We start from the raw sequence: 24,765 nt of genomic DNA, 5'->3' as shown, positions 1-24,765 counted from the left end.
CCAGAGAGGAGAATGAATTCCGCCCGCACCTGGCATCCACAGGCCCATTCTAAATTGCCTTGCAGACAATTTCTTCATAATTGCTGGCTGTTAATATTTGTGAGCATCCACTGCCAGCCTTAATTAGAGTCATATTCCTGTGAGTACACATGGGAGGTTTCCACAGTCCACTCTCGCAGGCCCTCCCAATTTAGAACGCGGCTGTTTTTACGAATTTTGTTTTCGTGGACATTCCGACTTGCGCATTAATCCCAGCGATGTGCTTGTATCCCGGAGTTCAATGGAGCCGCTCTAAATTTTGACAAAGCAGCTTACTGTAATTCCATGAAGTTGACAGTTGCAGGCTATTGCATCATCATCATCATCCAAGGCTGTCAGTATTTCAATCCTCCCCGAGTGGCCGAGCAGAAGACCCAGTCAAGAGCTCGCTGTGTGTGTGTGTGTGTGTGTGTGTGTGTGTGTGTGTTTGTGTGTGTGTGTGTGAGTGTGTGTGGGTGTGTGTGTGTGTGTGTGTGTGTGTGTGTGTGTGTGTGTGTGTGAGTGTGTGTGTGTGTGTGTGTGTGTGTGTGTGTGTCTGGGGATGATGACTCAGTGGTGCAGGATAGAGTTTGGAAGACGAAAACTGCATTTGATATTTCGTAATTCTCAGAAAGTTTGGACTGAACAATGGGAAAAATGCATAATGGGTTTAAAACGCTGAAGTTTGTTCCGAAGAATTCAACAACTACTTGTTAAAGTTGTATCATATCATAAAGGGAACTTGCGAGGTCAAATTTTAAAATATAAAATTTGTGACTCGGCCCCAAAATCTTGGAAAGGTGGAATTGTTAAAAATAGAGAAAGTGTTTTGAAGGCAGCGGCTACAACAGGAATAGATATGAAGCAGGAAACGGTAAAATCTGATCTGAATCTTTCGTCCTCTTATCTCGTCCATTGGAATACGTGTGTTTTCATCTCCCATAATTCTCTGTGGCCCGCGCTGGTTGTTTTCATGTTATCCCTGCACAGAGGAGACGTGTAACATTAAATGTGCGAGATTATTATTAATACCCACATTCATCTTTGATCAGTTAGAACCTCGTCATCTGATGCAATTTAAATTCTCCGCCGTGCTGTTTCAGGAGGACAAACAAATCAAGCTCATGTGGCAGATAATACATGAATCTGCCTGAATCACACTGGCCTGTTTTATTATATCTGCAGCTTCTGTCAGGATTGGTTTTACTGTTGAATTAATCACAGGGTCTGGGAGCCGAGAAGCACGCGGTCCACCTCTCCTCTGTCGTCCTGAGCTCTGACCTACACTGTACTTTAGTCTCTCATAGGCCTGCAACTAATAATGAACCTAATTATCAAGTAATTTGCTTATTATCTTGCTAATTATCACCAGAAAATGGTGTTAAATGACCTTCACGGTTTTCTGAAGAACGTGATTAAAATGCGTTCTTTTGTTAGAACACAGTGTGAAACTCAGAAATAGCTAATATGAGAAGCTGAACCAGTGGGTATCTTTTCTCTAAAAGGTGAAAATTATTAACATCGGATTTCATTTGTGACAATAACACCCACATGGTTTGACCGCTGAGCTGAAAAATCTGTTTTAATGTCTTAACAATGTGTTTGAATGCCATAATATTATGTTTAATGCCTTAATATTGTGTTTTAATGCCTTAATATTGTGTTTTAATGCCTTAATATTTAACTAAACCTCTAAATGTTTAACATCTGTTCCCCCCTCCCTCCTCCCCCCCCCGACAGATCCCTTCTCAGGTATGATGTTTGATATATATTTTCTTTATGTCTCAACAAACTGACATACATTCACTCCTTTTTCATCTCATCCACAAATAGCCCAGAAATGGAGTGAGGTGCCTGCAGCGGATGCATGAAGCTTTCATCCATATCACAAACACACAAATGCAAATAATAGGTTGTAGTGCTGCAGAATGATTTTGCAACGACTGCATCATTTTATGGTTAGATATAACTAGACGCAAAGAGAAGAATCTTTCTTTTATGAGCCTGTTCACACCTGGTATTAAAGTCCTTCCTCAAACCAAATTCAAAGGCACACACAAACATCTGTGAACATCTGTGAGCTCAGACTGGTCTCATTATCAAGAGCCATAGTTTCATGAATTGGGTGAACTGCCCCTTTAAATATGAACCTCTACCTGCTCAGTGTAAGAAAACATGTTTTCCTCACAAGCTCTACACTGGAGGATATTTTCACTCCACATATTGTGTCTCTCACTATGTCTCATGGGAAATGACTGGAAACTTCTTCAAAGGCGATTTCTACAACGCCGTGTCACTACTGGAGGTTAGTTACCCAATGAGGTGGCACTTTCCTGTCCTTTCAGGGGTGACCCCCCCCGCTGACAGCTTTATTAATTATACTTTCTTGAGGGCCATGGCCTATTTGTAACTCCACCTCTACCTGCCCTTGTCTCCCCTGCGCCCGAGCAGAATCAGCCCGGGTCCTGCTTCGTCTGCAGAGAGCCGGGCGCCGCTGATAGCCGGGCGGAGGTGGAGGAATCATGTCGACAGCCTCCGCCGCGGCTCGTTCCACCCCTCTGAGTTTCATTTCTCCCCCAATTCATTTTTCATTTAAGAAGGTGACACAATATGCTCTCAGCCCAAGGGGCCAAAACGCACCATCGATTTCCCCTCGTGTTGTGAGGCTCTGATGCTTCACTCATCCCCGGCCCGGCACCGGGCTCGTGGGTTAGACCGGAGCACATCAGGACTGATAAACACACTGTACGCCTGTAAACACCACGGCTGGATCCCCTTAGTTGTTTGTAGACTTTAAAGGAGAAGCCACGATGTAAACAGCCAGTGGAGATGTGATCCAAATGCTAAGAGCTATTTAATGAGAAAAAGCATTTTTCTTACTGTGACCCTCCTCTGGTAAACACGGCTTTATCAGATTCTGTAAGGATGTTCTGTGCTCGGTGAGAAGAATCCAGGAGCAAGGGGCAGAATCACGGGAAAGTTCACGTGGCTGAGAGATATCTGAATGTTTTTTTAATGACACGGCGGCAATCAGGAAAGAACACGTTCTGGCACTTGGCCTTCATCAAGTTAGCGGAGACTGAAGAAAAGTCTAATGAGTGCTGCAGCACGTCCGGCAGGTTTCTGGAAAGCCACTATGCATCGGAAAGTGGTGAAGCTCATTATTGTGAGAACAGGCAGCTCTTTAGATTCTAAAGCAGTGTCTGAAAACGTGTGATAAAATCTATGTGATACAATGAATGTGCTAAAATCATTATTGTCATATAATATTTTTCGTGACTTTAGGTGAAAAGTATAATGTAACGTGAAACATGACTAGGAAGTTAACAAGATATTTGCTGAAGGTTAAGGATATTTTATCACTTTTTCTTTCCTCTAGTGTCTTATATGGTTTTATGTTCATTTAAAAGTTCTGCAAAGTTAAAAAAGCCCCAAATCAATGGCAAACGTGTCTCCTCCACAAAAAACACTGGTCCTGAATCTTCTGGATCCGGCTGAAACTTCCGGCTCATGTTGTCGTCACAAAACAATTTATATAATAAACACCTAATTGACACCTAAAACTTGAGATTTCCTAGATGAGCTGGGAAGCAAGCAGTTGACCAATCACAACGAAGCACACAGGGCTTTATCAGGAGGAGGGGTTCTTAAAGAGACAGGAGCCAATTCCAGGGCTTTCAGACAGAGGCTGACCAGAGGAGCTGCAGCAATAGAGAGTTTGAGGAAACTGAACATGTAAACATTTTCAAGCATTAATATTAGCATATGAAATCAAACTTTGTTATTTTATCATTATTAACGATGAATACAAATCGATGGTAATGTATTAAACAATACAAAATAATATATAGATAGGTTTTATCAGAGAAAACAGGCTGTTATCATCACAAAGACGAATGCAGAAAGTAGAGCTGAGTAGGAGTTAAAGCATCGCAGGCAGGTTGGACCCAATCTCAGAGCCACAGATGCTGATGCAGTTACCTGAGGTAAACAGGCTTATGGGCCGGCCTGTGTGTGAACAGGCAGGTGAGCTGGCAGGAACAGACAACAGGACGCAGTGTGTAGGTTGCTGCCTCACGAGGAAACACGTGGAGTGAATGCACCAGGGGATACTGAGATAACACACACATAGACGAACGCACAGAGACAGTGGGTCAGTCAGTGCATTCACGTGTAGTACACCGAGTACACCGAGTACACGCTATACTCACTGGAGCAGCACGGGAGATCTGACATGTTCCAGATTCACAAATCAAACACGGCTGATGTACAATCGATGGAAATGGAAAAAAACAGAAACAGCAAGAGACTGAACACACACATGGTTTAGAAGTGAAGAGACACAGGTAGAACACAAGGGGAGGAAGGTAAAACAAACATCAAGTAATTTCAAAATAAAGCAAGTCACTATTCATTCGCCATTATGTATTTAACCTTTTGTTTTATATGCCAAACTCTTCAATAATTACCAGTCTTTCTGAAACATGTCTCCAAGGACACACTCAGCTCTCAGCAGCCGTCTGAGACTCTTAAATTAAAAAAGCCTCCTGACATCAGTAAATTAATTTTTGATAAGAGAAAAGAAAAAGGATAAAGTACGATTTTTTTCACTTTTACGCCTCTGACCATATTAACCCAGGATATAAGAGGTTGACTTTCATTTTAAAGAATCAACGCTTACTTTCATACAGTTAATTCCCTTTTTGAGAGACAAATATAATCCTCCTTTAAGACTTTAAAATTCTAAACCTTATTACAATGTCTTGTCAAGATCTCATGGCGACATGGTCTTAACAAGGTGCCCGACATTTGCTCTTTGCCAGATGGGATTTATCCCAGCGCCACGCCGTCAGTGGGCTCATTAGCTTTGCGGGCTTCTTCTTCTGCCACAGCTTGAATTATTTATTTTTCTTTGCTCTCTTTTCTTGTCTTTTCACCGTTTCTATCTTTTCTTTTTTTGTCTTGTTTGCTGGCTTAATAATAAATAAGTATGACATGAATAAGTCATGTTTTTGTTGGTGCTAAATTCATATTGTGGATCGGTTTTGGTTTGATTACAGCTTTGTTTTGGTTTAAATTGGCTACGTGAGAATTACAGTGTTTTGTGCATGTGTGTCATGCGTGTAAATGAACTCACATTAAATCCTTTTCAGGGACAATGTTTTAATGCATTTTCATATTTTGTTTTTTAGTTCTTTCATCAGATCAACACAGTTTCTTAACTGGCACTTTCGCCGTTATGTCCCTCAGCTGTTTTTCTTTGGCACCACATGGCTTCCACTTCTCACTTGGACGTTTATCCACACTGTGCCTTGTTGAATTATTGTTGTGTTTCTCATTCCCTGTGCTATGAAACATGTTTATATTTTCCATCTGCACACCACGGGCTTGTTGCATCCCCACTCAGACAGTTCACTCCCATCTCCCAACGCCTCTCACACCGTCACTGCTACTTCTGAGCTGCCGGGGACTTTCTCCAAGTCGTCAAAACTGTTTTTCTGTCTCCGTCTGGTAGGACTTTGGGGATGATGGCTCGTTGTACATCACCAAGGTGACAACAACCCACATGGGCAACTACACCTGTCATGCCGATGGCTATGAGAAACTCTCTCAGACCCATACTCTTCAAGTGCACGGTAAGAGGCACATACTCTCCACACAACTCACTTTTTTTATTAAAATAACTTCATCTCCTGTCTTCTGTGTAATACATGCCACGGTTGTCGGTGCCGAAACATCAACTTCACGTCTCTTTCTGCTCCTAGAACTCTGATGAGTAAACTATTGTTATGTTGTGGAATCCATCAGCGACTGCAGCTCATGGGAGGTTCCTCAATGTGAAGATAGAAAACTTTGCTCATGTTGTAAATACATGTATTTACTGGAATTTCTTCAACTTGCGAGTCTCTTGTCATTACTTTGTTATATCGGATTTATTATTATTATAATTTGTCCAAGTAGCTTTCTATATCTTGTTCTTCGATTTGATGATCTAAGCAATATGGTAACATCTCAGGTTGCACTGATGCTTTTTATACTTTCAGCTCTTGAAATTGTCTTGAAATTATCCTACTTTTGTTAAAATGTCATTGTGAATTGCATAGTCAACCCACAGACTTCATGGAAACACTGTACCACCACCATGTTTCTACTCTGCATGCTACGGCTGAAAGCAGGATATTTATAATGCCAGCGTGTGTTTCTACAAAATAATATGAGGAATATTTTGAGGTTATCTTCAGATTATCTACTTTTGGAGCCTATCTGTCAAAGAGGGTAAGGTCAACAAAAATAATGACTATTGAGACAATCTAAAGTGTATCTGGATCAGTATCATTTTCCATCTGACAATGTCAAATGATAAGATATCTCATAAAGAAAGAAACAAAGAAGCCAGAAAATGTACAGTAAATATCAATTTTCTAGGTATCTCTGCATCAATATAGACCATAGACACAACATTAATATCATATAATCTTGGAATACACAGAATTCACATGCAGATACGTGTTAATGGCGATTACTTTAAATGTCGTCTGGACCTAGAACGTCTGCACCATTGTTTGTGTTTTGTTTGGAGAAACTTGTGTGATAAAAGAAAGTTGTCTCCTGAACGGATGGTGGAGATATTTGTCTTATATGTATTTCCCACTCCAAGTCCCACGTTAATTTGCCTGAAAACCACTGTTACCACACCAGCATCAATATGAATAACCCCTTGTAGAGTTTCTGGGTCCTCCTCTTGCTAATTGGTGGGGAGCAGCTTCCAGGCTCTAATGGGGAACCGATGAGGTGGATTGTGAATCAGGGGCCGTCTGGACAGGGCAGAGGTGAAGTGGGAATGAGTCTGTTTTCTCCCGATCGGGCTCTAATGAACTGAATATAAATAAACCACAATGTGTCAATGCAGATTGCTCAGCATCTGCATTACCGTTGACAGACAGTCGGTTCATTATCATTCATCAGAAACTTGGGGGTTAATTGCAGTGATATACATGTCTTATTATACCCAGGATTTTTGTTTAATGGAAACAGAGTGAATCCCATGAGACCGGTGACTTTTGGTCGTAATTGATACTGAAACTTCCAGATGACCTTTTTACTTCAGACTATGAATTTCACATTCTTAGTCTGGGTGAAGCCTCGGAGGACCGGCTGTCACCCTGCGATGACTACTGAGATTTTTCCACGACTCAATTAAAAAAGAGTAGAGTAACTTTTTTGAGAAAGTGGATTGAGAATCGCTGTCTGCAGCCACAAGAGACTGATGATGCATCCTTCAGAGTTTTATTCAGAAGAGCTGATGGTAGTTTAGACGGGGACAGAGTTTTAGAGGAACTTTATATTTCCTTGTGAAGGAGGAAGAAGATTCTAAATGACTGTGTGAGTTTGTGTGGAGGATCATTAGAGGTTCTGAGCTTTGGTCTCTACCATTGACTTTTTATAAAAATAGACTCTGGGTCTGGAAAGTGAAGCCAATGCAGAAGTGCCTGAAACTTGGCTTCTCTCGAAAAAACCTGCAGAGGGCGACTCCACTGGTTGCCAATTAAAATAACTCACTTTCACTTGATTTATAACGTCTGAGTTTATGGTCTCGAATGCTAGTTTCAAGTCTTATTTAAAGTGTTCTGGTCTGATTTAGAGTCAAACAGCCACATTAGTAGAAAATATTGTTGTTAGAGGCAAATTAATAAAGGGTGTTGTGGAATGGTCATATACACATAATAACTGTGTATATATAGTTTTCTACCCTGGAAAGCTGCACAGTACTTATGCAGTATACGTTAATATCAGTAAAAGCAACTTGGCTGCCATCGTGTCAGCAGCTCCTGGTCGAGTCTATCCCAGGAAGGCCTCACTGAGAGTGAGTCAGAGACTTGTTCCCATGGGGCCTTGCCGGGAAGAAATGCAACACCGCCTCCATTTATGCCCATCCCCTGCAAGGTGAGCAGTGGATAGCAGGCGAAGGAGAAGAGGCCTTTATGTGCTGATCCCTCGATACAAAACAGGCTCTCGGGAGCTGGAATGCCATTTCCAGTGTGGAGGTGTCAGAACTGGATGTGGTAGATGTAGTCGGGTTCACCTTGACGCTCTGGAACCAGAATCCTTGATCGGGGTTGGACTGTCTCCTTTTTTCCCAGAGTTGCTGGGTGAATGTTTGGATTCTGACAAGTCCCCAGCAGTTTTCCCTGGGGAGAGGTTTGCCCACATGGGACTTCATGGCTGGTAGCGTTGCTGTATCTAGGCAAGGTTAAGCAGACACAGGAGACAGGCTTGCAGACTTGCAGGGTTTGGTTGGGGCTCTGGGAGGCGCCCCCCTTGGGATGTGATATTTTTTGTTGTAGAGACCTGGGTAACGCCTTGTTTCCACATTGCTCTGTATGTAAATGCAAGTCAACAATAAGTGTACTGCACTAAATTACCAGCATTCATAGGCGTCTCCCCCCCCAGTATTACTTGGATCACAGCGCTCTTCTCTGGTTTTTGACGGATCCTGGATGTTGACTTCATCTCCGCCCACCAGCTCAGCATGCTGCGAGTGCTTGTAGTGATTTTTTTGTGTTCTACTGCCTTAAGCATAAGTATTTATTCTCAATGCAGGATGCATTAGGGAGAGCAGGCTGATGAGAAGTTAACAACTTAACCGTTCACAGATCTGAGCTGCCCTTGCAAAAAGGAGTTTTATAATCTCAGCAAGTTGCAGTGGCCACGAACCTTTAGTCTACATGTGGAGCTTTTGAAAAATATATCTAAACATTGGTTCATCTAGACAAAACCATTGTTGTCTACTCTGAGTCCTCTCAAATAGATTCTATGTACCTTCCTCCAGTTCTTATCTGTCTAACTTTCTACCTGAACCTTGGGTCCTATGAATACTGCAATAGAGAGACTTGGTATTATATCACAAATATGTGGTGAATTTCCTCTTTGTGCTGTCACCCTCTGTTAGAGAGGCCACAAAATGAGACAAAACATAATAAAATGAAAATGAAGAAAACTAAATCCTCAAACTAGACCCAAAACAAATCCATAACAGTGTATTGATTTTTGTTTATGAATACAATATTACTGCTGCTGGGTTTAATAAAATAAGACCTCCCTTAACCCAATCTAATTCACGACAAAAGAAACAGTGAATGTTGTAAATCTCGTATTATTAACCTCTTACTCTGTGCAATTACAATTTTCATCAGTTTATAATAATTTAATAAATAATAAGAGAATTATATCAAAATGTATCTGCATGCTAAAATTCCCAGCCCCTGTGTAAAATAAAACTTATTTTGAGGTATAAAACAGAGAAAGCTCACAAACACGGCACAGCACTTTCCCTGGACGTTCATTATGCCTCTTAATTTGTATCCCAGATTTGTTATATAAACGTTCCCTGTAGTTTTTGTGTGTTTCTTGTAGTTTTACCCTTGAAAACTTCTCCTTCCAGCAGCTATGTGATGCAGTTGTAATGCAACGGATTTGTGCTCCGGACGACTCTGTGGAGATTCTCCCAAATCTCCACAGGAGGCATGACGCTCGGTTGAGAGTGTAATCACAACTGAGAGAGGAAGCCTTCCGTCATGGTGTGTGTCTGTCCGCGGATGACTGAGTGTGTGTGTGTGTGTGTGTCAGGAGCACGCGTGTTATTTGTGAGATGTTCACAGGTCCTCGGTCTGTTTTCACAATCCACTGCCGTGTTGTTTAGCAGCAGCCACGGGTTCAATTTGACTGAAGAGTTCCAACGAGTCTGCCAGGCTTAGTTGGAAATCTCCCGCTAGTGTGTCGTACCCCGCCTGTGTGTGTTTGTGTGTCGCATGTGTGTGTCGGTGAGTCTGAACGCCTGCTCATCTTCTCCAGCGCCGTGGCCGTCGGGAGCCTTGCTGAGTGATTGACGACTGGCTGGGGAGCTGTATGATGGAGCTGTCATCCCTGCTGTGTCACCTTCTCCTGGCAGTGGCTCTCCTGACACTCTCAGAAACACATCAGAATGCAACTTCTTTCACATCTTGTCTGAATCGTGCTTTGAGTGGAAAGAACCCCTTCGACCGGCTCTCGCCTTTCATTCCCAGCGACCGTCCAGGCACAGGAAAGAGTAATGATTCGCACGCAGGGATCGGGTTTCCACGTGTCAGTGAGGTGTTTCTTAGAAAAGCAGAATACTCACATTTACAATTCAGGTGGAGAATAAACAAAAGAGTTTCCAGGTTCTCTGTGGCTAATAAGGTGTTCAGGGACCGGGAGAACGATACAGATTCATAGTGCCTGAGGACTTAAAAGCTTTTTTCAATGCCCCCTATAATTGAATTGATGCCTTCCTGTTGTTAAAGTCAGCTCCTGTTTTTAAAAGAGTGCCACGTTATGGAACATCTACTGAAACAGCTGCTAAATAAGAGTGTTTATATAATCAGGGAATGAAGGTTCGAATCCTGGATGGGTCATGGCTAGGGTTGCAAAATTCCGGGAATATTCAAAGTTGGAAACTTTCTAGGGAATTAACGGGAATTAACGGGAATATACGGGAATTAACGGGAATTAACAGGAATAAACGGGAATTAACAGGAATTAACGGGAATAAACTGGAAATGTTGTGGGTAATATATCCTAACTGTATTTACCTTGTCATATACAGACATAAATATAAACATTTTGTTTTGTCATAGGCTGATTTGAGCCCTGAGGGAACTTTTGGCACTTGACTATATGCTTCTGCATCGTTGTGTCATTCTTAACATAGGTCTTTGCACAGTATTTGCAAATGTACACAGCCTTTCCTTCTACATTGGATGGGGTGAAATGTCTCCACACATGAGATAGTGCACGTGCCTCAATAGCCCTGCTGTAGAGTGAAGTATGCTGGGAATTATCTGTGCATGTGATGGAAGAATGCACAGTGGAGGGTTAGAATGCAACGTGCAGCTTGTGCTGCATTCCATACATCTTTAAAGTAGAGTTTTGAATGATGTTTTTATTGCTCAGCGTTTAATTTTGCGTATTTTAATTTTTTTTCAAAATTCCCAAAATTCCTGAGCTAAACTTCCCATGGAAAGTTTCCGGAAATTTACCGGAAACTTTCCGCCCCTTTGCAACCCTAGTCATGGCCTTTCAGGGGTGGGATGTAAAGCATATAGGTTTTTTTGATGTGGGTGTTTCCTATTTAACTCGGTGAGGATTTGTCCCTGTGTTAATCGCTCAGCTCTGTCTCGGTGGATCAAGATGTCCTTTGCCGGACCTCGGGGGAAATTTGTCGTGGGCTCAGTTACGTGTCAGTACAACCTTGATATGGGCCAGATACAGAATGTCGATATCAAAAATTCCTCTTCCTGTGAACTATTAGAACACTTTGAATGACATTCTTGTTCTCTGGGGGATAGACAAGATTTCCCTCAATCAGGAGACGCATATTCCTCCGGGCTGTGTCAAAGTGTCCTTGAGTAAGACGCTGCATCATCAGTATGTTAATGTCTGTATGAATTTGTGTGAATGGGTGAAATACATTGTAAAAAGTATCAGGATCATATCAGGAGGTTTGTTTTTTTCAGTTTCTTTCAGTGTTTTACTGCTGAGGTCTAATTTGTTAATTCTCCGTCATCGTCATGTTGATTTATTGAATCTGAAGGATTTGATTTAAACTGACAGATAAACACTTCTACCTGCTCTGCACTCGCTCATGAAGACGTCTCATTAACGGCGACAAAGACGTTCTGACTCGTGTTTCACTGCGACTTTCACTCTGTCGAGCAACAAATTAAATCTAATTGATATGAAAACAATTGGACACAGGTCATCAAGAGCTGAACGGATGCAACTGGGCTCTCAGCAACTGTACCTGATTCTCCCGGTGATGATGGAGCTTCTTCTAATTACGTAGTAGTTCATTTAATTCATTCCATTCTGCAATATTCTCTATTTCATTCTTTTGATTCCTTCCACCAGGCAGTTTCATGTTGACATTTCTAACGGAACAGATGTGAAACTGGAAGAATACAAAATGTAAAAAGGGTCAAACACTTTCTTGAGCCTTTGTAAATTCAGCCTCAGCCTCATGCTGAACTTGGGGAATACCTGCGTAAGAGCTTCACTTGGAGGAAACGAGGCCGGGTTATGAGTGTTTTTTGGCAGGAGGGCTTCTCACATCACAGATGTTTGGCTGAATTAGGTCCATCATGAAACCTGCAGAGGACTTCAGCTTCTGCTCTGCCTCTAAACACCCATTTTCAGCTCTGATTAGACCTGCACTTACCTCCTCTGTAAGTACACCGGCTCTCGCTGCACCTACACTTTTACTGTAACCCATCTGGCAGCCGATGTGGTGTTACAAGCCGTGATTGGATCATAGGCAGAGTACTTCAGCACAAAGTGACAACCAGTTCCATTTTCTCAAATCACAAAAAGCATTTTACCCAAAAAGGTGCATGAGATGAGATGTGGGCTCGGTGTCGTGCCGTCCATTTTCTATCAGTCTGAACAGCCGCACAAGATATTTCTACATTGGCCCCGAAAAAACACTCCAGTGATCACAGGAAGATCTTTGCTCTGACTCTCTGCACCTGTTTCAATATAACAACTACTATTTCAATTATTTTTTAGACTAAAACAAAACCCAAAAAGTTACGAATATATATATATATTTAATTAAAAAAAAACAAAAGATGCGTGTAAGGGTGGGGCATGAGTACAATACATTCATTTCACTTTCCTTTACATGCTGAGATTAGGCGTTAGTCTCTGCTGGGGGTTACTCTCCAATGTCACTTCTACTTAAACATAAACTAACATTCATTTCGAATTCAATTTACAATTCAAATATTTTTCTATGGTGAAAAATCACCACAAACATTATCCCGAGGCGCTGAACCAACTGTGGAGGAACCCAGCGGCTCCCACACTGAGCGGGGGAGAGATTTAACTCATCAACTGGAGGAAACCTCTAGCTCTGTGAGGCTAGAGTGTGAATAAGAATGATATTAATAGATGTTATAATGTTATTTAACTGTGTTATGTAATGTAATTCGTTTCTAATTAGTAATAGCGGGTGGGTTGATGTATTAAACCATAAGTGACGCTCTCCCTCAGGGAAGCTGCGGGTGGACCCAGATCATTTTCATCCGTTTTTCTGTTGATGTTGCTGACCATGTGTTTCTTCCTTTATGACCCTAATTTAACATCTTCTAATGATACAATGCAGCGTGTCACAAAGCAAACAACGGAACTTAAAGCTTCCTGAGTCATCACATCGTTATCCGACAGAAAATCTGTGGGATTTGGATGTGATCTGCAGAAATAATGATGCAATCCTGTCGACACAGAGCAGGAGCTCAAAGGAAAGTTCCCGACTTATTGTGGAGTCACAAAGAACTGAGACAGAATTGAGCTGTTCCTAATATAGTGCTCATGCTGCATTGTACATTTGCTGCTGAAGCTTTTGAAGAGTCCCCCCCCCCTCACTGACCGCTGTTGTAGTAACACTTCTTTTTTTTTCTGGAATAAAAAGGCTTGTGGATACAGCCTAAGTTTTAATTACAACACACTAATCAACGCAACTTTGTGAGACTGCCTGAGAGGTTTTATTAATGATGCGCTCGAGGGAACCTGGTTCATCGGCGCTCGCAGGATACGGCCGCTGATTAATAGGTTGTTGTGATTTCGTGCCAGGACAAAAAAAAAAAAGTTACGTTCCATGTCTGCCATGACCTCAAAATCTTCCTGTAACACCAACACACAAACACACACACAGACACACACCCAGACATCCTGCCGTTCAGCGTCAGACACAACACACCCGAGACAAATCGACAGCTTCCATATGTCCCAGATCCTGGGTGTGATTCCACCTGGTTCTCTGCACAGTGAGAAGTTTCATGATTGTATAATATGTCAAAATGAAAGATTTAATTGCCCTGAATCTACAAAACATGGATGAAAATGGGGGCGTGTCTTATTTCTACTGATAGACCATCACCAGTCTTTATTCTAGTATCGTCTTTTGGATCATATTTGGGATGCAAAGTTCATATTTAATATAAAGAAACCTGGAGACATTATTCTAATCATCCAAGTTTCTGATTATCTGCGTCAGCGCAGGTTTTGATTCTGACTCTTTCACATCCAGACAATATGTTATTTCTGTCCTGGCCCGGCTGCACGGACGCCGCTGCATCTACCACTCTGCTGAATTTAGCTTCTTCATTTAATCCTCAGTAATGGAAGACAGAAGCAACAATAATTCTCAGTGCGGCTGCAACTAAAATGTTTTCTCTGTTGATTAAGCTGCATATTATTTTCCTCGATTTATTGCTTTTCTTATACAATATGAGGTTTTCAATTCCCCGGAGTCAGACGTGAAGTTTTCTATATTGCTTTTCCGCCCTTATTCTTATTCACTTAACTTTCACAGACGAAGGCTGCAAACTTCATGTTTCACAAGTTTGGATCACCAAAAGTTTGAATTTGTACATTTGTTATTGTGATTAAGTACCAGAACTCGTAATCTAAGGTTTAAAACATATTTCATTCTGTTTCCTTCAAAAGAGAAAGTTGCATGAACTGGGATCAGGTATGTATAGTTATTATCCTTTAAACTGACAAGCAAACACAGACAAAACCTTGGTGGAGGTTATGTGCCAAAAACGTAATCAACAATAAGGTTTTTAACGTACAATGGATAGTAATGGATTATTTTATTCTGGTTAATACCATCAGGAGATGTTTTATAAATATTTAGATGTTATATGAACACCTGGATCAAATCCTTTTAGGTGAGAATTAAAGAAGAACAGGTTTCTTTAGATGTGTTAAGACCAATTATTTCTCTTCATGTGCATTTCGGGAGGTTGATTTCCAGTCGAGCATTAAATAATCTTCTGATAACAAATTGTTTCACATTTGAAAAACAGATAAAAGGCAGAGAAGTAAATCTGGAGTGAGACCATGAGCTTCACACACACACACACAGACACACACACACACACACACACTCAGGAATGAGGCCGGAGCTTCTGAATGCTTCTGTGGGCATGTGAGAGGAAATTAAGTGTGAGTAATAATCCTCACTCAGAAGATCGTACAAAATAAGTGTCTCCGTGTGCTCCGCTCAGTCAACCTTGTTACAGCTGAGGGGCATCGGCGGAGCTGGAGTGTCTCTGTGACTGTGATTGGTAAAGTAACCTGGGCGCCGTGAGAGCCCTCGGCGGGCCGCTGTGGGCGCCGCGCTGGCAGTCAGGTGGACGCGAGCGCCAAAGCCCAGGAGTGCCATGGTTACCAGATGGCCGTGGCAGCGATCTCCAGTCCATTCACTCACCTGGCTGAGTGAAGACTTCCTCCAAACCCAGCGCCCACAGGAAACGGTCTCTACAGCACGTCTGCCTTTCTCTGCGTCTGCCAAGCTTCCATCCTCCGCTCGCGTCTCTGAAGTCTCTTTCTGAAAAGAGGACACTGATTTGGGCCACTCAGGCTACGAGAGATGGTTCTAATCAAGATGGCGTGATGGAGAGACTCGATGGCCCTATTTAAACCACCGCCAGGTTGTCATCCTTATATGTGACAGCTGCTATTTCACGGTCGCTCCGTAAACAGCTCATTGTCACCGTCCAAGTTTCAGTCACCAGCGTCTCCTCAGAGATACGACCGTCCCTTTGAAAGGTTTTATCATTGTCGTGTTATTTCGGAGAACGCTCCTTCCTCTTTTAAAGGATTATTCAAATTCAGTCTTTTGATATATTTTCCATGTTTTGCGGAGCAAGACTCTAACAAGTTCACCCCCCGGGGTGTGGAGCAAAACTTGTGGCATATTCTCAGCCAATGCATAAATGCATATTATTAATGTATTTGTCTGCTTCATTGATTTATGTTGATTCACAGTTCCTGGAAGTACAGTAGGAGGGTTTCTCTGTTTGTTTTTGCTGCAGGGAAGAGTAAACAAGGGCAAGTTTTTTATTTTTTTAATAAAAGGGACATTTAGTCTGGGATTTTTCTTTCTTCACAGATTTTGTTTTGTCCGCTTCTATCCTCTCATCTCCTCCCTGACAGAGGGGTTACGTAAAATCAATGACTACCAGGCTAAATCGATAACGTCCGAACAGAGGTTCTCTCCCTTATTTATCTGATTTGTTTGGCTCCGCAGCAGCGTGTTAACCTTATCTGAAGGTATTGAGTAAGACTGAGAATACACTTGATACCGTTGATAGTGTTTACTAACACGGCATCTTCTCGAAAACTTCTCATTTAATACGGTTGCCTCTCTCCTCAGGTGACACTCGTGCTGTTTGCACTGTGGATCATGATCGTGGTGGCAGCTGATTGTGGATTGTGATGACAACTAGATTGCTTATACACATAATACGCCTACTCACATTTAGTACCATTATTGCCAATACTGCTCTAATTACAATTGCAATTACTGCTGCATTCATCTCTGTCAGAGTTTTTCTTTGTTTTAAACACTGATAAACTGCTCCCTGTCTTTAAGACACTATCTTTTCCAGAGAGAGGGATCCTGCACAAACGTTTCTACGTTTAGTTTCTCTGTTCAAATGTTTTTATCGTGGATGTTTCTTCTCACTCGTGAGGATTAAGAACGAGGAAAGTCGCACCTTGTTCAGCCCGATGAGACAGATTGGGATTTGTGACCATGGGCTGTAGAATTGAAATGTCATTGATTGATTGATTGATTGATTGAAGATTGTACAGCATTCATATCCTTCTCCCTTCTCACATGTCTTCCTCTCGTCTTCTCCACCGTGTTTTCAGTTCCTCCCGTCATCCGAGTTTACCCAGAGAGCCAAGCCCGTGAGCCGGGCGTCACCGCCAGCCTGCGCTGCCACGCCGAGGGTGTACCCAACCCCCAGCTGACCTGGCTGAAGAACGGCATGGACATCACAAGCAAACTGTCCAAACAGCTCACCCTGCAAGGTACGGGAGTCCAGGGTTTACAGCTCACTGTGTGTACACTTGTACAGTTTTATTGCCTCTACTATTGCTTCCATTATCATTTTACTACTGCTTTTACACTATCTCTGCCACAAATCCTCCTGCAATTGCTTCAACTCTACCACCTCCATAAATGTCACTATCATTGCTGTTATATTACTGTAAATTCTGACTAATACTGTTTGCAAAGATTAATTTCACACAAATAACATTTGGCTGAGGAATTCAAAGTAATGGAGAATAAGGATCAGACGCACTTCGATAATGGTGAATGTGTTTTCTCTGACTTATCGACTCACGTCTGATGTCCCTCGCAGCTGATTGGCTGCCTCCGGATAGACGTTATTGATCGCTGTTGCTATTTTCAGTTTAAAGACTTGAAATGGTGATGTTGATGTGAATGTATTCAGGTCATCCACAGAACCATAATATCTGTATTTTGATAGGTTTGGTGTGTTGTGAAGCTGCAGGATCAAACAGGCAGAGTCAGAGTTTGGCTGTTTGAAGGTTTTTCAGTGGAACAGGGAAGACAAATGCTTTTTTTTTGGGGAGGTTGTGCACAAAAACACTAAATGACAGGCGCAGCGTGAGGCAGGCCTGTGCTGCCTTCTCCCTCTGAACTCCCACTTTATTGACTTCTCCCTGAAACAAACCTCTCCCCCTTGTTTCCCAACATGTGAGAGAACACTTATGTAACAGAGTAACTGTAGCATGAAGTCACCTTTTATCTCGTCTCTCTCTCCGTCTTGCTCCTCAAAGCTAATGGAAGTGAGGTGCACATCAGCAACGTCCACTTCGAGGACACCGGCGCCTACACCTGCATCGCCAAGAACCAGGCCGGCGTGGACGAGGACATCTCTTCGCTATTTGTGGAGGACTCTGCGCGCAAAACCCGTATGTACACGCTAATGGATCTGTTAATAATTAATCCTGTGAGTTCTTAATAGTTTATATCCTGTGGTGCAACGATGGAGCCTCTGCAAGGGAAGAAATAGCGATACTGTCTTTAATCTGTATCGTCGCAGGAACAATTATTTTGGTTACGAGCCGCCCACTTCAAAACCGTTGTCTTTTGTTGCCGGTGGAAATCAATGGCAGGAGTCGTCGTTCTCAAGTTAAAATTAAGCAGGTTTATTCAAAGGTCACAGTTCAGGAAAACTGCGGTGTCCAGCAAATAGTCATGCATGGACCACTACTCCTACGCAGTAAGCTGCACAGGAAAAATGGCGCTTAAACAAAGTGCGTACATAGCATATATATTGATATACTTGGCATGACAGAGGTTTTTTCATATTTCATGGGACAGTGTCTCATCCTCCTGGAAAGTGGTGTGATGTGCCTACTGTACTTGCTTTGTGGGGGAGAAGGCTTTGGCCAAGGTCTATTCACTATCTGCATCACCTCCCCCTGCTGTTGGATTCCTTCAGCACGGAGCTGCTGCCATGTGTGTATTACAAAGTGTTGACTATGCTCCAGAGTGTAGTTAATGCAATGAAAGGACATGGTATGTGTATCTGACCACACGTTAAAGTATGTGTAGGTCAATACTTTCTTGTTTCATCAGGGGCTTTAACCGTGTTAGAAGAAACATGCTTTACCCTGATCTTGATATAAAAGCTGCATATGCTAGACTCCACATCAGGGATGTTCCTAAGCTGTCACTGCTCCAAATGTCTTTGTGAAATCAGGAGCTGTGCCACAAAAAAAACCGTCTTATTCAAATTTGGGAGCATTTTCCAGCACAAACAATCTCCTCCTGTTTCTCGCTGTTTATTAGAATCTCTCCCCGTAATTAACTTTGACCTTCTCCGAAATGTCAGAATCTGTCTTTGGGATTTGAGGCCAGTTGTTAGTGTGTTTGTTTTTGTGCCTGTGGGTAATTAGGGCTCCCACACAGCACACACAGCCACTCACTCTGCAGTCGGGTCACACAGCCCAGGTGCGCTCGGTCCCTCACCTCACACCGGACCCGACGCCTTCAGATGTCACCCCTGCAGTACGACACTCCCCCCCCCCACCGGCCTGTCGCGCATTAGAGGATCACGATCGGCGAGGTCAGATGTCACTTGTGTCCTTTGAAGCCTTTGATGCCGTACCGTGGGCCAAAATGCTGCGAGGAGTTGGGTATTGCAGACCCCCCCGCCCCCCTTTTTTTGGGGGGGGGGTGAGCAACCCCACAGGACAGCAGTTCAAAGGGATATGAGCAGACAGCCAGACGTGGCTGCACTACAACATTACCAAACGGAGAGAGGGAAGAAACAGACTTCACTACGCTGTCGTAGCCTGAGAATCTTACTTCCCTGTGTCCATGACTAGTCTTCACATGAGAATATCACCTTTATCAAGACTAGTTGAGTCACTTAGAGGCCGACTACTCATTTTCCATGGATTAGCATTCCCTGTGAGCCTGAGGCTAATGTTAGGTCACACCGCCTGCAGCCATGAAATACTAGAGACCCTCAACGCAGCGCCGGGGAATATACATTCTGACGAGACATTCACTTCAGCAGGAAGGATTATAATGTCAGATTCATGCAGCGTTTACAAATGCTGTGGATTTTGTCCAAAGAACGTACATGATAGTACTGAGTACTGCATGACGCAATCTTGTGATTATGTCACAAAATACTCAAACATTATGTATTATACTTAACACTAGAACATATTTCTCCAACTAAAAGCCCGAAAGCAACAGATTTTAGATTTAAAAAGTTTTATATCACAAAGCAGAATAGCACTGAGTGGAGTGTATTCCTCAGCCAAGGCATACAAATGTACCATATAAAAGATATTAAATTGAAATGCATGTGTGAGAGGGTCACATTTGTTACCTATTTAAATATTATTTAGCCCCATAAACAGGTTAGAAAAACATAATAAAAGTGTTATATTCAGATAAATGTAACGTCTCTAACTCTAGCTTCTCCTGTGGCCCCCTCATGTGCAGGCTGCTGTACAACATGATAATGAACATGAATATAATACAGCACATGAATATAATATGGCACAGTCGTAATTATACCGAATGTGTTTTCACAGGAGGATTAATAATCGGCGGCACATACTGTATATGAATTATCTGGTGAATGTTTAAACACTCATTCAGTACTACAGGGGATAATTAAAATAATGTAAATGCCTCAGTTTCCTTTATGTTTGATCACCAGCTAAAGAGTATTTTTCAGCCTCATCATGTTCCTGTTAGATTCCGTCTAATAGCAGCTGTTCCTATTTGTAACTGCAGCTCTTTGTGCAGAGTCTATGTTGCCATGACTTTCCAGATTGTTTCCCTCTGCATATTTAATCAATTTCAGTTTTTTGGGGGGAGTTTGATGCACCTGCTGGTTTGATCAGAGGAGATTCAGTCTCTCTCGAGATGTGTGAGTCGTCTTATGTCGCTTTGAAATCATTTGATCAAAGTGTGAATTCTTTGCCGCCTTTCATGCCTGAAAAATGCTGCTAATTGGCTCTGAATCCAAAATAATTCAACTCTGCAGCAGCAAGTTATTTCACTTTGTCTACCTTCTGTAATTCTGTTAAATATAGAGCATGAGGTTTAAAGAGGAACTAATAATGACCTTGGTATCAGACGTGTTTGACATGTTCGCCGCGCTCTGCTGTCATCAGACATCAGGACGTACAAAACAGTAATGAGGACTGGAACAAAAGACAAGTGTTGTTAGTTTAATCCACACAAGATGTCAAGTCAAATCTATTTCTGCAGTTCTAGAGTTTTAAGAAGTGCTTTCAACACAGGTCGACCTGAAAGTACTTCACAGCAAACGTTGGGTGTTTGAGTGTGAGGGACTAAAGAGAGAGAGAGAGCAGAGTGACAAAGGAGACTAAACTAAAGGAGACATAATTCTTAAGCCTGTTTCCTCCAGTGTGTTATATAGGTTAGTTGTGTAAGTTGTGTGAAAACTCTGAAAAGTTAAGAAGCACAAAGACCGCAGAAAAGAGAAGATTTGTATTGGAATACCAATACAAATGCATCCACTGGTTCACTTTTTTTAAATTCAATCAGGCCATTACAGGTTTAATAAAAACATTTCCTCACGTTCGAATGAATGCTCGAATTTCAAAATAAAAGTAACTAAACGGCAGCTTTTCTCCCCCACAAAAAAAATGTAATATCTCGTCAGGCCCCGATGTTTATGAGTTTCCAAATGCATCATAGAGCTCGTCTGGAACGCTTCGTAACAAAGCCACAGAACAAGTCCTACTTGTTGAAGCATTCTGGACTTTATTAGGAGAGGCCTTACAGAGACAGAGGCTGAAAAGAGGAGCTGCAGCAACGGAAGTTATGTGTTTTCTGAACATTAGAGCAGGTAAACCTTTTCAAGCAACAACCTAAATAAAAAGTCAGATTTTCAGCTTTTTTTAAAACTTGCAAATGTCACGTTTGAAGGTTAAACCATTTCGAATATGTGAAATATCCATACACTCATTAATCAGCGATTGGGAGGGACATATTTGATCAAATGACATTTAGATGTGTGAACAGCTTTGTTATCCAGACATGGAGAACGCATCATTCACATCGGAATGAAAATGAGAGAAATTCATATGCTTAAAGTCCAGCCTTGCTTTTGATTGTGCAACTGCTTATAAGTCAGAAGGTGAAACAAACAACCAAACACCAAACTCATTAATTCGGTGAGCCGGCTGCAGGTTGGAGTTTTGACCCTCTGTCCTTATTTGCATTGTCTTGGCATTTGATTAGCCGCCGCAGATGGACAGATATCCTGATTGGCCGCTGCAATAAGGGGGCAGCTGGATGATATTTTCTAGGAAAGCTGCCAGCTGTTGTCAATACGTCAGCGTTTAAGGGCAGAACAGAACGACTGGGTGTGTATTCTGCTGGTTGTGCGCTAACAAAGCAAACTTAATCAGGCACGGCGAGCGTTAGTGTGCACTGCAGCTGTTTTTTGATTTTTCACCTGAGCTATTATTCTTCTCCTGTTTGTGGTTATTAATATGTTTAACAAGCAGCTGTTATTACTGAAAAAAAATGTACAACGGAAAAACAAAGCACCAGTGTATTTGCTTTTGGTTTAATGCCAAATGCAAACAGATGATCTTGTGCTGAATATTTAGAGCATGTGAGGGTTTTTATTAAAGTTGTTGTGTGTTTTGCTATAACAACACAGTGTGTGCAGCCGGCTCCAGGCTCTCAGGCTCCGTGGAGACACAGTCGGCCAATGTTTCCATGCAAAACACTCACATGTGCTATGAATCTCACACGGGAAATTATCTGTGCATGTTTCCTCCAAACTTCATAGAAGTGTGAATTCCAATTGATAAAAAACCTGTATGTAAGTATGCGTTTCCATTAATTAAAGGGAATTCATTTCACACATTGAGAAGTGACAATTTGCAAGTTTAGGTTTTTTTCACAGAGCTTTTCTCCGGTATATTTTTCTAATCAATACCTTTTTATCTTGCAACAAGCAAGCAGAATAACAAGCTGTACAAAACAGACCTTGTTCTCCCACAGCAAGAACAATTCTGCTCGGGCCCAACGGTCCCCTGGAATTTAATAGAGCTGCATCAAACGGCACAAACTCTTTGACATCAGTTCCCTACATATTTCAGATCCCTGAAAAACCACAGAAAATGTATATAAAAAAAAATAGGTTATTGATAAAAACGTATTCCTGGATCCTCTCCTTAGTCTGTCTCACATTTTGATCTTCACCAAAATGTGATGAGTTCTTTCTTGGCCTTTGTCTCATACTTCCATCAAAAGTTTGTAGAAACCGCTGCAGTAGTTTTTGCTGATAAACAAACATGCGGATAGGGTTAAAACCATGACCTGCTTGGCAGCAGTAATATGAAATATTGAAAAGGGAGAAGTCAAGTTAATTATTTTTTCATATAATATAATAACAAATAAGAACATGTTCCTTTAATGTCCCCAACTCTGGGTCAAGGTAACCTGAACAAACTGCTCCGAGGCTGATTGTGATGTAGGTCGCCCAATAATTACTCCTTCGCTGTATTCAAAGCACTCTCTGATAAATTTTGTTAGTTTCATTGGTGCTTTTGAAGTATTTTTCTTCTAAAGTATGGACGTATTCATCTTTTTCTACAAAGTCCTGCTCTTCACATTTCCCCTTTCAGCTCATTTCATACCTCAACTCTCATCCTCTGCTGCCGTTAACCACCCTCCTGGAAATGGAGTTCAACCTCGATGAAGTGGAGATAACCTGCATTTTATCTGTGAAAGGCAGACGTCACCTGCATTAACGTGTAAAGAAGTACATGCTTAATGCAGCCAGTGAACTCCCATCATTATAACCCAGTTCTCTGAGGGAGAAGGCAGCGTTATGAACGAGTAACGAACTTGAGGAAGCAACCGGCCGAGCTTCACCTCACATCGATATCAACCTTTTGTCTCATCTGCAGCGAGCGATCCATTCTTGTTTCACTGTCTCGCTTCTTCCCCGAGTCGCGATGAGCGCTGGCCTCTCGCTGACCTCGACCACTCGTCTTCATCAACGATCAGCCAGCTCTTACGAGTACATCAAACCTGGCAGTGTCTTTCATCTAAGAGCTTTTCACCAGCGTGGCCCATGTGCTGCATTGGCCTCTCCTCACAGTACCTGTCAGACCCTGTTACGTCACATGACAGCACAAGTCAGTTTGCAAATGAGAAATATTATAAACCACAAGTGAATTATGGTTCCATAGTCTTAGGGAAAAAAATAAATTTGTAGAAAACAGCCTTTTTCTTTCTCAAAATATGTCAAATTTGTAAGTGCATCGATATTTGATGTCTTAAAATCCTCAGCAGCAAGTTGAAGACAGTTTTATTCGAAAACAGGTTTGTTTTGTCACATCAGTAAATATCGGATCCAACAATAACAGAACAAGAATAAAACAAACTTGACAAAATACTTTATTTTCACCGTTGTGTATGTTGAGGCGAGCAGCTGCAAAAGTAGTGTTCAACGTACGTGGGTGGTTGTCCATGTACCTTGCTTAGTAAGATGTATTTCCACCAGGTGTGTATAGATATTCAAGGTTTGTTCAATTCCAGCACAGGGAGTTGTTATTCAGAAAAAAGTTCAGTTTGCAGTCTACATTCTGTCATATTGCCTCTAAAGTAATTACAGCACATTTTGGCCAATTGTTGAAAAATCATGAGGAAACACTTCACATTAGAATGGCACTCAGCAGAGCTCCACCAAGGCCCAACAGCCCACTTAGACACACTTAAATTCAATTGAACCGCACCACACATAGAGATCAGGTCCCTAAATGTGCCTGATTTATTTTCATCAAGAAAGAATTATTCCGTGAGAAAGCGGTGAAAAAGACGGACAAGGGTGTAAACACAACCTGATTGGTGGAGATAACGATCACTAAGTACAGTAAGTCAAACTAAAACCCACTTTGCACATACAGCTGCAGGAACTGAGGTCGTACATGAATGCCATTAAAAAGCAAAACAACCTGCAAAAGTGTGATTAAAAACACATGTATTTATAACATCTGTGCGCCCACTTGTGTATAAATCCTGATCCTGCATCACAGACTGGAGAACATGGAGTGTGTGAATCCATAAAACCTCCATATGGCCTCATGTCCTGGTCAGAAAGAAACTCTCACAGGCTCACTTATTACCTCAGAACATTTGCTTTACAGCCTGGTTTCTGGACAGAGGCAAAATGTGAGAGAAATCATTTAACCAACAAACTTCAGACCTTAAACGTACCAATTCTAGATCTAAACGAAATGATTCACTAGTTCATCTATTTCAAAGTCTGTTTCCCAAATTATGAATCTAAAACAATAACCACACATAAGCTTTTGCAGTTGCCA

At 41.9% G+C, this 24,765-nt stretch overlaps 1 protein-coding gene across 1 annotated transcript in view; it reads left to right on the top strand.

Annotated features, from left to right (window-relative positions):
• fstl5 (follistatin-like 5) overlaps positions 1-24,765 on the top strand; it is a 134,878-nt gene that overhangs the window by 79,652 nt on the left and 30,461 nt on the right. Inside the window, exons 8-11 of the mRNA XM_061079209.1 lie at positions 1,759-1,770; positions 5,534-5,654; positions 16,759-16,920; positions 17,698-17,832. Of these exons, the coding sequence (XP_060935192.1) occupies positions 1,759-1,770; positions 5,534-5,654; positions 16,759-16,920; positions 17,698-17,832 (430 nt within the window). The remainder of the gene's footprint in view (positions 1-1,758; positions 1,771-5,533; positions 5,655-16,758; positions 16,921-17,697; positions 17,833-24,765) is intronic.

This window comes from Limanda limanda, chromosome 10, assembly GCF_963576545.1.
Source record: "Limanda limanda chromosome 10, fLimLim1.1, whole genome shotgun sequence".
NCBI lineage: Eukaryota > Metazoa > Chordata > Actinopteri > Pleuronectiformes > Pleuronectidae > Limanda > Limanda limanda.
Note: the sequence above shows the minus strand (reverse complement) of the source record. Positions and strands in the feature narration are given on the sequence as shown.